The 18,362-nt window shown below is 45.7% G+C and overlaps 1 protein-coding gene across 3 annotated transcripts in view; it reads left to right on the top strand.

The window, feature by feature from the left end:
* The window catches only part of NTRK3 (neurotrophic receptor tyrosine kinase 3), a 220,555-nt gene that overhangs the window by 165,223 nt on the left and 36,970 nt on the right, over nucleotides 1–18,362 (top strand). For all 3 annotated transcript variants that reach the window (XM_071568920.1, XM_071568921.1, XM_071568924.1), the window contains exons 13-15: nucleotides 1,719–1,849; nucleotides 5,691–5,863; nucleotides 11,372–11,615. In XM_071568920.1, coding sequence (XP_071425021.1) covers nucleotides 1,719–1,849; nucleotides 5,691–5,863; nucleotides 11,372–11,615 — 548 coding nt within the window. The remainder of the gene's footprint in view (nucleotides 1–1,718; nucleotides 1,850–5,690; nucleotides 5,864–11,371; nucleotides 11,616–18,362) is intronic.

An 18,362-nucleotide genomic window follows, 5' to 3' on the forward strand; every position in this document is an offset into this window, starting at 1 on the left:
CTAATTAAAAAACTTAATTACATGAAATCCATTAGGATGCTTGTCTTCTAATCCATTGGAGTTCTGATGCATTAAGTGGTACCTGTGTTGTTGTGGGGAACATGCCCCCTTGGGTAAATACAAGTGCCTATCTGGGCATCTGGGTGGCCGAAGTTAGTGGCAGATTGTGATCTCTGTTAGTGATGTGTCCCTGCAGCCAGTCTTAAACCTGGAGCTAGTCACCTCCACCTCCTGCATCTGCAGTGACCCAAGGGAAATGCACCTGAGCTAAGAGCTGCATAACTGTCACACATGGAAGAGATGGAAAAGACTCAAAATTGGTCTGTGAGCAAACAGATTCAGGGTTATAAACACCCCATGGTAGGAGTGGAAAGAGGGCACTGTCTCAACGCGTCTGCCTGAGGAAACCCCTCATGAATCAGCTTTTGCTCACCAAGCACTGGAGAAAAGTGTAGAGCTCTCCACTGACCTGCCATGATGTTGAGTCTGAAGCTCGGGGTGGTCTTTGCTGCCATAGTTCTCAAGGGAGGCAGTAACCTACACTGAAGGACAATTTAGAGAGATGAAGTTTTGGACACTGTCCCTCCAGAAAATGTTATCGTGGCTGTGCATCTCTAGCTGCTTCCATAGGTTATTATGGGCATTAAAAACTCCTCTTTGTATTGCTGAGGAGCTGCAGGTGTGCTTTGATGTCAGAAAGGTGCTTGGAGGTTTTGCTAGCAAGTAACTATGCCCTAGTGTTGTCCCCAGAAGAGAGTATGGAGACACCCAAGTTTTCCCAGCAACTAGTGGCATTTAATCATGTTAATGAATGTCCTGTAGTCGCTTAACCTACCCTTGTAAGTGCCTGATCCTTGGGTGGATCCAGCCCTTAGGAATGACCTGTTAGCTGAGCCGACCAATTTTCATTGGCCTCTGTACCTCTGGTAAATTAATAGCTATTGCTCTTCTGCTTCTTCCTGAAACCTTGGTTACTATTCTCTGTCAGTCTTCCCCATCCTCAGTGTCAGTGGAAAGGATCATTGAAACTAATGGATTCAGTTTGTCTGTTGTTCCAGTGACTGTATCCTGGTATGACCTTCTTTCTGAGGTAACAGCCGAGTAGGAGAAGGCTGCAGGGTCAGGGTCTAGGTCCTGCTGCGGGACAGTACTCAGTGCCTCCAGCCAGCTCCTCCTCATGCCTTAAGGTGCATGGGGGTCAGTGGTCCTACTCCTCCTCTTGAGAATGGTTTGACTTGCTAAGGTTCAGCCTCAAAAACTCAGCCATGTTTGGGTTTAAACTAATCCCATTTGAAATGCAAAACTCAACAGGACCTTCTAATCTCGCCTGGCCTGGCATCGGAAATATGTGACCTTTGTTACACCTCACAGGAGATGGATTATTTCCAGGATCATTCCAAAGAGATTAGGTCTTTGCAGAAGAATTTACCCCAAAGATTCCTCTCCCTGTGGGCAAGTTTGCCACGAGCGTGTCGTGAGAGCGGGATAAACCTCAAGTACTTTCCTAGCAGATGTTTTGCATGAGGGTAGCTCCAACCCAGAGATGGCTGCATTCTGTGGGTGGGTAAAAAGATCCCTGTAGATATTTTTGCAAAGCAATTTCAGATCCCTTGCAGCTTGCAAGAAAATTGAATTATTTGTTTTCCATTCCCTGAATTAACCCTGATTCATTCTTCCCTCAACCCTCTCTCTCCCTCTTCTTCCCCTCCCTTCAACAGATGTCCAGCATATTAAGAGGAGAGACATCGTTTTGAAGAGGGAGCTGGGAGAAGGTGCCTTTGGAAAGGTGTTCTTGGCCGAGTGTTACAACCTCAGCCCCACCAATGACAAAATGCTGGTGGCAGTGAAGGTAAATCCCAAGGAGAATGGCAGAGTCAGGCAGGGGCTGGCTGGCAAAGTGAAACTGGATGAGCCTGCATGGGAAAGGGAAGCAGGGGAGGGCTGGGACCATGAGTGGAGATTTATTTGATGCTGGAGATTGTGGTAAATCCACTTAGTCACACAAAATTTCAGTGTTTCGCTTCAAGGTTGTCTGTTCTCGCCAGTGCCAATGTCTCCCTTCCTGCTGGCACGGCCAGGAGACAGACAGGGAGGAGAAGCTGATCTGGAAGCTGTAAGCTCCCATGCAGCTGCAGCATCCCGGTGTGGATCCACCTCCCTCTGTGAGGCACTGCTCCTTCTGGATTTTATCTTTTCGTGTAACATGCAGAAGCTGAAACAAAAAAAGAACTCAGCAAAAATAAGCACTTCAAAGCTAAGCACAATGAACCAATTTTCTCTGATCAATTTGCTGCAGGATGGGTGAAGCTACTCAGCTCAGCTCCACTCAGTTTCTGCTTGCCTAGCCACAGGTTGCTCCGGTTTTGGTTATTTTGAGCCAACACCAGTTCAGCTTGGCTTGTGCTCTGCTGCTTGCATCTTTGTGATAGTCCCCATGTGCACTGTGCCCATCAGTGTGGCTCTGGGCAGAGGAGACCACTCAGAGCAGAACTGTGCTCTCCTCTCAAGTATTACTGGTTGGCAGACAGACATAGTCTAATCCCTTGGATTCAACTGATGCCTCTTACCTCCTTGGAACAAGGTCTGCCTTTGAACCGATGCTCTACAGGGAGAAAGGTTCCAGCACTATCTTCAGGATGCTGGAGGCATCCAGGTACTTGAGAGCTGTTCTAATCATTGGCAGCTCAAGCCTTTTTTTTTTTTTTTTTAACTCATTTGTCCCCTTTTGCTCTAGCAGTGAAGTGCGAGATTGCACCTTTCACCTCTGAGACTGGTTAAAGCTGAGGCAGCAAAGACACCCATGTGATTAATTGCTCGATCACAGGGCTAGTACCTGCCTATCAGTGTCAGTCATCCCTTAGCGAGCCTGGCTCTCCAGTCTCTTCTGAGTTTCATTTGCATGTAGGCAGAAACAGCATCCAGACTTGTTTCTGTTAATTGCTACTGTGAGCTTACATCTCCAGAGTGCCTTTCATCCTGCAAGATCATACAGTTCCAGCTGTATGGAGCAGGGCCTTGGAATCTGGCTTCTTGCCATCTCTGGGAGTGGCAGGGAAAAAAAATCCCTCTAATTTGGGCCATATTATAAGTCTGAGGTAAAAAAAAAAAAAAAAAAAGAAAAAAAAAGAAAAGAAGAAGAGAGGAATAAAGTCTTTACATATTAAGTTGAGATTTGGCTGCATTTCCTGAACATCTCATGCTCCTGACAGAGGCTGAGAGCAGGACGCACTGTTTAAGGACAGCTGAGGCCACAGCCCAGAGCCTGCCTCTGCCCTACTCTCAGGGGCTCTCTCCCAGGGCCAAAGAAAGTGGCTATGTTACTCACTCTATTTAGATGGACTCAGATTTTCAGTAAATCTAAAGGTGGCAGCCCCACAGATAAACTGAGTTTTGATTTGATGACACAGACAAGCTTCCTGTTTATTTCAGCTTGTTTCTAAAAGCATGCTAAGAAATGCACAAAAAACTATATCCAGAGAAGAGCGTTGAGGTGACAAAGTCAAGTACTAGAAATGCTGTAGGGGCTGTATTCAGGGCATGTCCTTTGAACACACATTTTCCATTTCTCTGTGAGCTCCTCCACTGTGATGATCACTCCTGTGCTGAGAGCTCCCTAGATGTGAGTATGCCTGTTTTCACAGCTTTCCAGTGAGTTCCTGGGGTTGTATCATTCCCATTTTGCAGGGAATGAAGGGCAGATGGAGAAGCAGGAAAACTGAGCTGAAGGGATTCACTTAGGTGGAAGACAGTGTTACTGACCTCCATTTCCAGTCCCATGGACAGCAGGTACCAGACTCAGAGTGAGCCCTACTGTAGCAATAAACACACAGTGCTTGTGGAGACCTGGCCCTGATGCCACAAAAGAGGGTATTTTCCAGGTAATATTGGAACAACTGGCACTTTGTGACAACAGCTGCAACCTGCAGATGCTCATGGATTTGCCAGAAGTTATGGAGGAATCATATGATGGAGGCACAAAAAAATCCATCCTGAATCTTCCTGGGAGAGGCATTCCAGCGATTTTACTGAGACATCCCTTCTGTTCCTCTGGTCCTTATCTTCTTTCCCTTTCTATCCCTTCCAGCTCCTGTTTCCTTTATTGCTAAATGTTTGGCTGTGCAACCTTAGTAATGTGGGAGTTTATAATAACTTTTTTTGTGTGTGTGATATTTACAAACTTAGAGTCTTAACACCTTGTAGAAATGACTGTGTGTGAAGGAGAGGAAACCTAAACTCACTGCAACTTGAAATATTATGTGCGACCACAGAAAAAAGGGGGAGAAAAGAGTGATGGGAGGAGGGACTATTTTCCTGCAGAAAAATAGGGTAGCACCACCATTACGAAGATATTAAATAACTAAAAGTAATTGGGTGCCTGAGATAAGGATGGATGCTTTGCCATCTGCACTGTGTAACTAACATCCATCTAAATATCTCTAGTCAAGCTATCCCAAAGGACAAAGAATTAAAATAGATTACGCTATGTAACTACTAGTTTGGGGGCAGAGAAAGATGAGGTAGTGTCCTAAGGCTTGGGGAAAAACAGATCCTCTTAGAGCAGCAGATCTGCTCCGAGGGGAAAAGCACCTGCTCTAGAGGACTCGCTACACCCAGGAGTACCATGGATCCCTCTCCACTGAAGGGGAACTGGTGCACATCAGACTGACTCAGGATAACCAGAACAAGTTTCTTTGAGTCCTTTTCAGCTTCTGTTAGGCTGCCCAATTAAAGCCAGAATTGTTCTTAAGCAGTCCTGGCATGGGGAGAGAAACAACAAGTAAAAAACCAGTTTTGCCTCTTCATTTCCTTAAATGTTTGCAGAGACTGTGCTGATTCTCATGACCATTCCATCTTGTCAAATGTTCTGGACTTCAACTTTTTTATCAAGTTCCCTCCCTTGATACCCTGAGATGATAACAAGCAGCTTTCAAACTAACTCTCCAGTGCAACTGCACAATAATGCACAGACAAGCCAGACACCAACCCTGGGGAATCCTCCCTGATTGCTGGCTGCACCCACAGCAATATCTTCATGGCAACTCTGCAATGTTGGGCTGTTCCACACTACTTGGAGCCTGCAAGCTGCCCTGCAATGGCAAAGTGGCATGCTCAAATTGTGGGAGATGAGATATTCTCGATAAGGATACCGATTTCAGCATCAGTCTTTCAGGGGAGCTGTTATAAACAGCAGGGTATAAAAACATGATTTTAAAAATTATGAAAAAAGACTTGACAGTGTCCTTCTTCGGAGGCAGTTTGAAAAATCTACACAATAACTGCACAGCCAGGCAAATCCATCTTCTGAATAAAGACAGAGTAGTCAGCTGTTCAAAATAAAAGACAGATAGCAAGGACTGACTGGCTCAGGAATTTAATAATAATGAGATATGAACATTCACCCCTAGGTCACCAGCACTAATTCCGCCCAAGCTGGGAATAATTGGAAGCTACTACCCTCTGAGGCATGTTTGCTGCTGCCTAGGAAATGAGCTGGGGAACCCACTGGGCCAGTAACTACATGAACAAAATGCTAAGGTGGGGCCACCAGCCCTTTCAGTGCAACAGGGCCAGTGGCAGCAGTTCCACTCCCCATCCTTCCTCACTGGCTCCTCTGTGATGCTGTGACCTGTTAGTTCTGCTTTTCCTCTCACCTGAGCTCACCTTGTGTGTGTCTGTGTCCCTTATTTCAGGCACTGAAAGACCCCACATTGGCAGCTCGCAAGGATTTCCAGCGTGAGGCAGAGCTGCTCACCAACCTGCAGCACGAGCACATCGTCAAGTTCTATGGCGTGTGTGGGGATGGTGACCCACTCATCATGGTCTTTGAGTACATGAAGCATGGAGACCTGAACAAGTTCCTGAGGTATGTGTACAGGAGACCACGGGAGTTGCTATACAGCCACTTGGTGTGAGTTCTGGCTCAGTGGTGCACATTGTTACTCAGTGAGCTGACTCATGACAGATGCTTGTTCCAAGGACAGCTTGTAGGAGGTGATGGTCTTCACTATAACTGGTGGTTTTATTAGCCTTATCCCAACATTTTCTCTTAGGTAATCCTGTGAATGGTTCCTGTGAGCTCTGGAAACCAGGGTTGTTTTCTCCCACCTCTGCAAGTTTGAAGCTGCAGGAAGCATGTCTGCAATCTTTTGCCCCGTGCGAGTAGACGAACACAGCTGCCAGCAGCTCCAAATCCTGTACACCCAGCAAAGCCATGTCCTGCTGAAGCAGAAAGGCCACTTGCCATCACTCCCTCAGTCACTCAGCTCCTGCTTCAACAGCACAAGAATCAAAATATTCCTTTCATAAACTTGCTGGTGTCCTTGATCTAATTGGTATCCTGGGCATTTTACTTGTCTCTAGTTCTCATTCCTATATTCAAAAAAGACCTGAGAATAGTTGGCAGGGCCTCAGGCAGTGCCTGTGGAATCCATCACTGAATCCTGGATCCTAAGCCTCATCAGACAGAGATCCTTTAACCTGTAGCACCACACTACTCAAGAAGCCAGGCAAGGCCTGAAAAAGTGCCATAATTGCCTTCCCTCTCTCTAGAGAGACTAAATTGCTGGGGCCCCCCACTGCCCCCCATCATCATTCAACCATTTCATCAGCCTAAGGCAGATAATTTGTGTGCCCTGCATCCACCAGCAGCAAGGGGCAGGGAGCAGCTGTGGGAGGATGTTTATGGTGTTCTTCTTCCACAAAAAAGAAATTCCTCTCTGAAGCCTGATGCAGGTAGAGTGGTACTTACCTCTTGAAATAATTAGCAGTTTTATTTCTCAATATTTAGAAAATTGGACCCTTGATATTCTCCTGTTTTGACTACTAAGTGTGAATATGATTGCAGGAAGAACAAGAAACTTGTGCACTTTAGGTCTAGATTTGCGGTTGAGATACACTCAGGATTTTTCTACCATTACAGTCAGGTTTTCCCCTGAGGTTTTCACTTCTAAGGAATTACCTACACCAGAAGAGATATGAAAAAGGATCCTGGAGGTTTCTCTTTTGTCTGCTAAGTAGTGATAACCTGTCTGCAGCTCCTCTGGGGCGTTCACAGGGCAGTGGATGAGCTGGGAACATTCCTGTATTGGTTTCCCTCCTCATTTTGTCATAGTTGTGGGTATAATGAATGTGATTTTATAGTTCAGTCCCTGTCTCAGGCTCTGGATAGATCCAAGACATCCTTGACAAGGTAGGGTGAGTGAAGGCTGCTGCCACACTGAATTTACAGAGCTCCTCAGACCCACATTCAAGGGGTAGTAGCCTTAGTTACCCTGGGACCCTCTTTTGTGGTACGTGCAAGGGCTCAGCAACCTCCCAGCATTGAGCTCTGCCTACTGGCATGAAACCGTGAGTTGGGCTGAAAGGGTATTTTAGCACAGATTGGTGATGCAGTGTTAAGAATAGTTCCCTGGCCTTGTGACTGGAGGAAGGCAGTCTGAAAAAGAGCATGAGACATGGTGTTCTTGAAGTGCTTCACAAAGACTGGAAAATTGACCCGTCATTTTTCCTGGCAGAACCAGCAGCCTTATTCCCTTGGAGAAGGGAGATATTACAGCTGAGGTACAACCTCTCTCACTGCCCTAGTTGACATCCTGAACAGTATAGTCCAAAACAGGCTCTCTCACTGTCTCAGAAAGATGTGTTGTGCCCACTGCCAGTGACTCATGGAATTGCTTCACACAACAGCGTGTCCCTAAGGCTGATATCATGCTGGACCAAGGGACCCCCTCATCCCCATGTCCCAACGCTTCCTTGGGACATGTCCGAGAAACACTCATGCCTGTTGGAATTCATCTCCAGTTTCACCGGAGAGGAAAGCTCGCTGTATTATCTTTGGCCTTTATGAACGAAAAGAAAATTTCCAGATGTGTGGTCCCGGGGATTGCAGCTCCTCATCTTCCAGCTGCATTTAGCTGCCAGCTTCTCCTTCCTGTGCAGCCTTGGAGAAAGCAGTTACATGCTCCCTTCTCTGCATGCTGGTGTGTGGTAGACAGTGAAACTCCTTTGTTTTCCAAAGGAAGCTGGCTTTGGAAGCAAGAGAGCTTATACCCAGCAAACAGAAACTCAAAATACCTAAGGGTACATATGGAAAGAGAGCTGTGGGCTTCGTTTGTCAGATCAGGTGTCTGCTGGTGGGAAACTCTGGGGAACGGGGCCTGCAAGGGGTCAGAAAGGGTTGATGATGCAGAGCTACCTGGCATCCCTCAGCAAGCAGCAATTTTTATAGTGTGATGATTCACCCAGCCTGCAGCAGGAGATAGTGACTCCTAGACACTGGAGACCAGGGATGCTGGGAGTCTGTAAGAGACATTCAGATGGACTTTTCCCAGTTTAACTGCAGAAATTGGAAAAGCAGTAAAATGGAAGAGGCTCACTTTAGACTCAGTTTCCTTGAGAAAAATACAATAAATAAATTCCCCTCAGTGTTATTAGACCTTTCTGTGCTTCCCAGAGAACAGAGAGTTTTACTGGTCTGTAATATTAACTGGTGTGGCAAAGGGAAGCACTAGGATCAACACATACCTGCTGAGTTAGTGGTGGCATGTACTGGGATGGCTCTACACACCTCCCAGAGCCCCCTGGTGTAAGACCATTGCTGGTGGTACAACAACAGACCCTGCTGTCCGCATTGGGAGAGACTGCAATGGTAGCGTCCTGCCTAGTAGAAAATACCATTAGAAAAGATCTTGACATGGAGAAATACAGGCATTGATCTCCAGGGAGCACAGCACCCTTAGGGATGGTGTGCACAGGATCTGGAGTCTGCCAGGGTGTGTGGGTGGCAAGGCACACACACCTGCTGGTAAGGGCTCTGCAGTGACCACATTTCTCTCTGCTCACCAGGGTTATCCATCCCTTCCCCCCCTTTTCTTTTTTTTTTTTGCTGGTTTTCTAGCTTTTGTTTTCTGTCTAGGACAGCAGCAATTTTGAAGTAGGGATAATTGCACATTGCCATTACAGACCCTCTGCAGTCTGTAATAAGTAATTGCCATTTACTGTTAACTCAGGCTATAGGGTTTGTTAGAAAAGTTGGAAGTATCTTGTGTTTTTGTGTCAACCATTCTGGTGAAGCAGCCCCACTGCCAGACTGTCCTGGGACAGAAGAAGAAGCCAGAAGGGTGGGTTTTTTTTCCCCAAAGCCTCCATCACTCCATGATGGAAAATAACTCAGAGTTCTTTAACAGGAAATCCACCCAATTTTATGGCCACTGTAAAGCTGAATTAAACCCCTTCCCTCAAGAAAATATGGACATACTCTTCTCATATTCCCTGTAGGCTTCTTGACACAACTAAATGTCCTAATATCCTTTCTGTTATCTCATAAATGTGTTGATTCTTCCTCGTTCTGGATGATAACAATATGAGATGGAGAAAGGGAGAGAGGAAGGGAGGGAGGGACAAGTATGTACTATAGAGGACATACTGAGATGTGTCCAGTATAGTAGGTTGTCAAAAGAGCCACTGAAATAAGGTGTTGGCTGACCATTTTTTAAACACCACCTGTTCCCTTCAGACACAGACATTTCTTTGGGGGCCATTATTGTATTTGGAAAAGGTGGCAGCAATGAGATAGCAATACATCCTTCACTTCTCACCTAGGAATGTTTACCTTTGATGACAACCGGTATCAGCTGCAGCTAAATAAGGTGTCAACTGCAAGGCATGATTGGCACAAATTGTCTAGAACAGTTTTAGAAGCTACTGTTTTTCCTGCTTTGCTGTTTTTAGTTAAACTGCTCAGTCCTGGCTCAGCTTCACCTGCTGTCACCATTTGTTGTCACCACCAAGTAGTTTCCTGGGGTAAACACGTCTGTGGGCTATTTAAATAAGACATCAAACAGTCATTTCTGCATGCACTTTTCTGCACCTTCTTCAGCAGTTCTTCAAGTGTGCTGCTGCTCCCACCATACCCATGGGGCTCCAAGATGCCTCTGGCAGCTCCAGCTCTGCTACTCACACTGCTGCTCCCAGACAACTCATCCCACATTCAGCAGCATCACCCACTCATGGCTCCCAAAAACACTCCTGGCTCCTCAGCAGTTGTTTCTGCAGTTCCTCTCCTCTTCCAGCCATCCTTTCTACCAGGAGAGGACCTTCAGAGCCATGCTTCCAGTGGTAGGGGCAACAGGAGGTAGCTGAAGAGGGAGGCATTTGGAAAACTGATGCTTGAAACATAAACATCTGGATGCTCATCCCTTTGGTGCACCCTCAAGCCCAACACAGCAACTTGGGAACAGAGATAAAGATGAGAAACAGTTTGGATCTTGTGTTGCTTTGTTCAGTCCCTTGTCAAGGAGGAGGGAAAGCTCTGAATGTGCAGTTTCAATTTGCTGTCTCTCTGTGGGGTTATTGCTGATGACAGGATTAAAATACCAAGAATAATTTCAAAGAGAACAGTATGAAAGCCACAGAGGAAATGTTGTCTTGTGTCTTAGTCACAAGAAGGAAGGTCACAGCAACATTTCTTGTATTTCCCTAAGTGTGTGGGCTTTTGTTATTCTACCTTCACACTGTTTACCACAGGGTGAGCTCTACCAGGGGAAGAGATATCACAGAGGGAGCATGGCACAGAAAGGCTGGGTACACAGCAAGGAAGGGGGACAAAAAAGGGACGGGACAGGAATAAGACTGACCTAAAGTCCTGCATTTGCAATGCACTTGGCTCAGCAAAGTTTTTCCTTTGTTTTGCACAGGATGTTCTCTGCATCTGCTGACAGCCAGAACTAAACTGGCTCGTGCTGTCACAGTTCACAGTACCTGTGTTACCTTTGGGATAGCTCAGGATATAAAAGGGATTTTCCAGGGATGAAGCTGCTAGTGTTTCTCTGAAACATTTTCCTGAGGTCTCTGGCTGTATTGATGTCAATCAGGGGGTGGTTGGTTGGTGATATAAAGGAAAGAAAGGAGGCTGTTTGGGATTATTAAAGAGATGAGGTAGAAAGAATATGACAGTTGTGGAAGAAAAGTGGGTGATATGTCTACCTCTGGGAAGTTTTAAATGGTGCAAGAATTAAATGGAGCAGTAAATATCTGGAGGCTCATTAATTTGCATAGGTCTTGCCAGAGAAGAGTGTTGATACTGCATCAAGTCAGCGGTCCCACTGTTCTGGCATTCAGTCTCCATCTGTGGCCACAAGAGGTTGTTTGCAGTAGACAAAGGATGGGATAAAGATGTGTGGCCCCCATTCACCCACCAAATGTTCCCCCAACCTCCTGCTCTCTTAAACTTTTCTTTCTTCCTTTCCACTGGAGCTGTGCAGATGGTGGGGGCTAGTCCCCACTCCAGCAGAAACAGCGACCCTGTGGAATTCCCATCTTCTGGTCACTTTTGAGACCCAACTCTATGCTTTTTGCTTCTTCCTCCCTATAGGGCACATGGCCCAGATGCTATGATCCTCGTGGATGGGCAGCCTCGACAAGCCAAAGGGGAGCTAGGGCTATCCCAGATGCTCCACATCGCTAGCCAGATCGCCTCTGGAATGGTATACCTTGCCTCCCAGCACTTTGTCCATAGAGACCTGGCCACCAGGAACTGCTTGGTCGGAGCCAACCTGCTGGTGAAGATTGGAGATTTTGGGATGTCAAGAGATGTCTACAGCACTGATTACTACAGGGTAAGGCAGCTCCAGCAGCAGTCTGATGCTCAGAGCAAAAGGAGATCAGGAAACGTTACACTAAATCAGTTTTGTTGAGTGATTGGGCTCATTTGCTTGGTTATTTCCTCATTGAAATGTGTGCAGATGTTGATCAGGCATCTCTAAACAACTATCCTTACTCCTGTTCAGTCCTGGCCATGCTTGTAGCTTAGACATCCATGCAGATGCCTACACACAGACTCTCTGTGATACCCCAGCTCACAGTCACATGCTTTGGGATGGCTCTGAAGTCATCCCATACTTACTGCCTATTTTTATACGCTATTATTTGAAGACATTGATAAATTAAAGGTAATCCAAAGAGATGATAAAGACTACAGGCTGTGACCTCTGGTGTTAGATTAAAGAAACTTTATACAGGGACCTAGAGGAAAGGCAACTGAAAACCTGACTGATAAGTGCATAAAATATGGAAGAGGAAATAATAGTCAGTTTAGGTTTGACCTCAGAACACTTTTTTTTTCCAACAGGGTTATCACTTAGACAATGGAATAATTTGCTAGGGGTAGGTTGCTGAGGGCCTGTCATTAAAGAAGTTCAGAAAGCAACTAGATAAAAATGCCCAGATTTAGTGCAGAGGCTAATCCTGCACTCATTTCTGGGGACAGACTCAGTAAGCCAGGAATACCTTTCCAGCCTTTTCTTGTGTGCTTTGTGCTCGCACTGTCCCCTTGTCTTGCACACTCCCTTTGTTCCTGTCTGCACTGTCCTGCCTGCCCAGGATGGCAGCCTCCCTGGGGGGAAAGCGTGTTTCTCACCCTTCCCCAGCTACAGCAGATGTGATTTACAAAGCGTTTGAAGCACGCTGGAGCAGGCATGTGTCACTGGAGCAGGGAAGGGCTTTTCAGGCTAAGGAGCTATGGTTTCTAGCCTGATGCTTGAACTAAGATTGGTTTATTTCTGCTTACAAGGTGCATATTTGGCTATGAGAATGATTTCTATCAGCTAGCTGAGAAAGGATTGACCCGTGGTCTTGACTTGATTCAGCAAGTTTTCATTATGTGATAGACAGCTGCCAAGTGAAGTTACTGTGTTTGGGAGGAGGAAAAATGTGATCAGATTTGTGCTTAGACATATCACCTCTCCCAGGCCAGAACACTGGCTTGCCACTAAGTTTAATCACCAGTGAGAGAACCAGTCTTCACTGTGCAGCAGAAAAGCCCATGCTGAGAAAAATGGTCTCAGTGCAGTTACTGGGCAGTGATGAGAAAACAGAGAGGTACTCTGGTTCCATCACTGCTGAAGCTACAGAAAGGAGCGAGTAGGAAAGAGAAGAGCCCAGGGGAAGATGAGGAGCAGCACATGTGATTACCCATGTTCTTACCTGCCTTCTTCCCTGCAGCCCTCTTAGTCCTGCCCCAACCACAGTCAATGCCATGCTGCTGGGGACAATCCCAGCTGAGCTTATTTTCTTGCAGCACTGAGAGCTCTCTGTGCAATGGGAGGATTTGTTGCTGTTGACATGTGAAGGCTGGTGGTGGGGGGGCCAAAAAGTGAGAACTAAGAGGGTCTCCACAGCCCAGTTTGTTGTGAGATTTTCCGTCTTCTCTGTAGTGGTGTCCTGTAGACCTCATCCTGTCTGTGCAAAGTGCTTTGCTGAGAACTGCTCCATGCTATCTCATGCAGTGTCGTAAGGCTTTTTAGTAAAGTTGTCTCTGCATAGACAAATTGCAACCTATGACTAAAGTAGTAACTAGTTATCACCTATTTACCAGAAAAAGAGCTGGTCTTCAGAGCAGCACAGGCTTTTGTTCTTAATTGATTTTCCTTTCTTTGATTTCACCTATTTTCAGTACTTTTGAAATTATTATTGCTCACTAAGTTTGTTCATGGAGGCCTTTTTGCTGTTGAAGTCCAAAAAACGGTCATAGCAAAATAAGGTTCTGGTTGCCCATACTTGCACTGATGGCATGAGGGGCAGAGCATTTATGTGACTTGCCAAGCCAAAGCAGGAGTAACTGGCAGAGCTGGGAAGCCTACACAGGCCAGCAAAGAGCAGAAGTCCAGGGGCCAAGTGTCCTTCATCCCTCCTCCAGCCACAGCCCAGCCACACTCCTCCAAGCCTAAGAGCAAGAAAGCTCAAGTGGGAGAATCAAACTGCTCCTGGGTCTCACCTATGAAAGGTGAAGATGTGGCTGAAAGTTTGAAGTTTTAATGTCTTCAGTGCTGTCCCTGGTCACATCTACAACCTGCCTGCTGAAGTTCCAAAGTCTGTTTCCCAGTGTTTGTGCATGGCAGCCCTACCCTGTGCACAGCCTACAATTGCCACCAGTAGGGCCTAGAGCAAAGTTCTGCTTCAGATGATTTCTAGAAAACATTGCTTGGTGTGTCCAAGCTGCAGCCCTGGTAGAAACTGTAATTTGTCGTATTCTGGAAACACAGGGAAAGATTCCACCTCCAAGCTGACACAAAGTGACAGATCTGGAGATCTCTACAAGCAGACTTACTTCAGTCTGCCCTGTCCTTGTATTTGCTCCTGTCCAAGCCTGGATAACTTAAGTGGGATACAAGAGTGTGTTCCAGGCTGAGGACTTGTTCCTAGGCATTTTCCTTCTTTCCCATTTTTTAATCCTTTAAGACAAAGAAAGAACAGCATCTGGGTCCTTCATTTGTGGGATGCAAAAGTGCTTTAATAAAGGTGAGCTGCTTCATTTTCTATTACACATTTGGATACAGAAAACAAATATTTCTGTAACAAAAGCGGCAGAGAGGCTTGTTTCCCCTCCGCAAGGCTCCCCACGGTCTGCCTGAAGACAGATGCGTCCTTTTCCTCCTGCATCACGGAGGGATCCTGTCAGCTGTTGCCTTTAAGCCTCCTTTCAACAAGACAGGATGGAGAGAAGATGGTTGTGGAGGTGGAAGTGGTGAGGAGAGGTGGATCAGCATCTGATTAGAAAGTGGAGGAAAGTGGAGGAACTGGGGAGAAAGGGAGAAGTAGCTCAGCTTCTGTGTGAAGAGTAAAGGCGGGGATGCTGAGGAAGCATTTCTGTGCTGTGTTGTGTAATGTACTGTGCAATCTTTGGTGTGGGTCTCTGTGGGAAGGCAGGATGGAATATATCCATATTGGAGAGAAAAGATTTGGGCGGATTTCATTTTCCTTGTTGTTTTCTTTAAAAAATTGTGTGAGTAGGCGACTTTTTTTAGGTATGACTCAGGACTGTGATAGCAGGTGGTGGGATGCTGCAGGTCAGGGACATTGTACCTCAGCCAAGCTGAGTATGGCATGGAGACTTCAGCAAGTCAGGCACATGGGGCCTGGCCAGTGCAGTCTGGGAAGCTGGGGGCTGTTACGGGGGCTGAGGGGAAAGTGTCAGAGCTGGAGTCATCTTCAGGGATGAGATTAGAATTTCCAGGTGCTCTTTCAACCTGCAGACAGGGGTTTGGTTGCTTCAAGAGCCTTTCTGTGAGTCAACCCACACAAGCTCTAGTAAAATCCAGATAATTTTCTAATTGTCCCCCAAAATGCATACTTTTAACTCCAAAACAAAACCAGGTAACTGTCCAGAGAAAGGGCAGCATTTCTTCATATTTAGAAGATAACACAGTCTTAAATTGTAGTAAAGACTCCTTAAGAACTCCCAAGATAATATCCTGACATGGGTGGGACATCTGCAGTGAACATACATGTCAAATAGAGGAGGGATTTATGTAGGCATTAAACATCACTAAGTCATTCCTCTGTCCATATTTCCTCTGTTGTGCCCTTCTGGCATCCTGCCCCAAATCCTGGACTGGGTTTGAAACCTCCTGGGAATTTCGTTCATCCTTTCCCAGAGGTCTGTCCTGAGTGTTCTTATGGTCACAGTCCACCACACAGAGGACAACTGCTTGTCAAAAAAAAGATACATGCAGGATTTGCAAAGGGTTCTGAAAATGTTTTTGTATTTCTAGCAACACAGAGATAAGCATAATAACAAAAGTGCTCCCTGTTTCTGTGTCCTCACCACTCTGGAGCATTGTTTGGACTTCGGAGAAACAAGATTTTCAGGAAGAAGTAATATCTTTTAATAGAACATATGACATTGTTGGAAGAGGGAAAAGCAATGAATTTTAGATACACAAACCCTCTCTGAGTTCTTTTTTTATTATTATTATTTTCAGTTGTATTGGTTGGTTTAATATCTCTTCCTATGAACCTTGGCTCTCACACCCTTAGACCATCAGAACCAGACCAACATTTTTGCTATGATTTTGGCCTCAGGTCAGTGTTCTTTTAAAAGTCTTGAATCCCTCCTCCTATAAAGCATGAAGTTTTACTGTGTAAACATTTTCTTCTCTTTCTTTAAAATGGCCAGCAAAAACCTCATGTTCTTTATAATTTTCAGTACCCATTGTAAGGTTGCTGATGACCATCTTCCATCAAGGCCATCTCTTACTTTAGTTCTTTTCCACTGGAATTCAAGATTGCTTTCTTTCTCATGGGTACAGCCAGTTATTTTTCCAGTGAAGCTTCCATCTGTGCAATAGATCACTGAAGTTTAGCAGCTGCCTGAGTCATGCTCCTTTGGAGGCTCATCCAGCATAGATAAGACTAATAGACTAGCCTTACAGTGAAACTGGTTTGTCTGGCCTACAGTCTTCTAGATAGAGGGTTACAAAATGCTGACACCATCATTGATTGGTTCTCTGCTCCAACCATCTTTGAACTCTTTGCAGAGGTTCAGCTGTACTCTCACAACAGCATTTTTGTGCAGACTTGCCAGAGCCCCTTAGTGCCCATGTGGATCCATCAGCTGTACAACACCTACTTTCATGTCCCTAATGCTTTCTTTGTTGTTTTGCTGTCCCACTTACACAGCATGTTTACAGCATGGGAGGTGGATCCAGCAGAGGGAAACTGATGCCCAGCCCCTGTTAACACCAGCATAGAGCCCTGTGATGAGTGTGCCGGGGCTCCACCCCATCACCTATGAAGAGGAATGCCAACAGGCAGAGGGGAGGAAAACTCCCTCTGAATTTCTATCTGGAATATGGTACTGCCTCACTTTGGGAGGAAGAAAAGCTGCCACTCGCAGGTTTTGTGGCAGATTGTGTGTACGCTGGCCGTAAGCCAACTCTGGACAGAGAGTGAGCCAGGCTCCCTTCACTCAAACAGTGTCCTCAGGCTCAGATTCAGTGCTTATGGGTGGGGGAAAGCAAATTCAGTCCCTGTAATGCTGGTTGTTGTGTGGGATCTCATGTAGAAGGTACAATGTGTGTGCCATGGTCAGCTTCCAACATCAGCACCATTTCCAGCACCTCAGAGCTGTGTTGCTGTTAAGCATCTGTGCCTCCTATTTTGTTTCTTCCTACCCATTCTCTCAGGTGTAAAATGTGATGTGCTGCTCTCTCTCCATCCTTTATGCTTGGGTTTTGGGAAGGTTTTGTATCTGTAGATATATGTTCCATTAAGGAAAGCACTTAGAAATGAAAAGTGTTTTAATTTTGTCCTGTCTTAAGTGGGATTCTGGAAACATATTTTACTTTTCCATACCTACATGAGTAAGGGCAAAAAAGTCTGATAGTGATCTGGAGATGTGACCTCTATTACTGATAGAGCTATGCCAGCCAGGAAGAGCCAGAGTCTTCTCCATGCAAGATCCCATGTCTGAGGCGCAGAGGAACCAAATTGCCCCCAGTTTGCAATAGGGTTGGAAAGAGGGGAGGTGAGGGAATGACTCAGTATGGGCTAAGTGTCTTATGAGCCTGTACTGGAGTGTTCTGCATGCAAGAAAAGTCAGTGTGATATTGAACGTGCTGGTCTTTGATATCTCTGTGGTTGCTATAAAAACCTCTGCAAATTGAATCCGTGGCACTGCTCCTTATCTCTTGAAAGGAAGATGTAACAGCATCATCTTGTGTTTTAGCCAGACATTTTCCCTCAACACTTCCCCATTTCTATACTGAGGGAAAAACAAATGTTGAGTCTTTTTTTCCCTCTAGTTTGAAACATTAAGAGCCCTTCACACAAAGCAGCTGAAGTGCAGAAGAATTAATTGGGGAAATTAGGTTGTGCTGTATTCCTGGCATTTTCTCAGAAACGGTAATTGCCCTAATTCTCCACCCTGTCAAGACCTGCATCCGCACCCTGTTTTCCCCCTCCCCTCTTCCTCACTCTCTACCTGTTGTTCTCCTGCTTGAGTTGCTGTTTTCATGCTGTTGCCACTTACTTCATTCCAGTAATGAGAGGGATGTGGCAGGTGAAGAGCTCTCACAATCTGGTGACATCTTCTTTGAAGCACAGGCACAAAAGAGCAGTTTGTTTTTGGGAAATAAAAACTCCCTGCTCTGGTACTTGACCTCCATGCTCACCTCTTCTCCTGCTTGGGATATGTTGCTGCTGTCATTGCAAGTCATTTGGCTCAGAATTTTTGGTTAATATAGTCTCAATATTCACATAAACATTGACCTCCATGCTTAACCCCTTTGTGTTCTGCCCAAACCACCCAAACCCTCACACGCTTTCCAGGAGCTAATCAGACTCAGGATCTTTCAGTAAAATCTCAGCCCCATTCCCAGGCATTTGAATTGAGGCTTTTGATTTCTCCCAACCAGTGGCCTGAGACCCAGAGGGCTGGAAGCTCAAAGCCTTTCAGTTTAGCTTCCTCATGATTTTTAACATTCCTTTTGCAGAGATCATAGACATAGCCAAACAGGGAGGAATTGTTTGTTGTTCAGTATTTCCTGACCTAACACATCTGGTGATGTACATGGCACATTTGAATT

This window comes from Pithys albifrons, chromosome 13 (assembly GCF_047495875.1).
Source record: "Pithys albifrons albifrons isolate INPA30051 chromosome 13, PitAlb_v1, whole genome shotgun sequence".
Taxonomy (NCBI): Eukaryota; Metazoa; Chordata; class Aves; order Passeriformes; family Thamnophilidae; genus Pithys; species Pithys albifrons.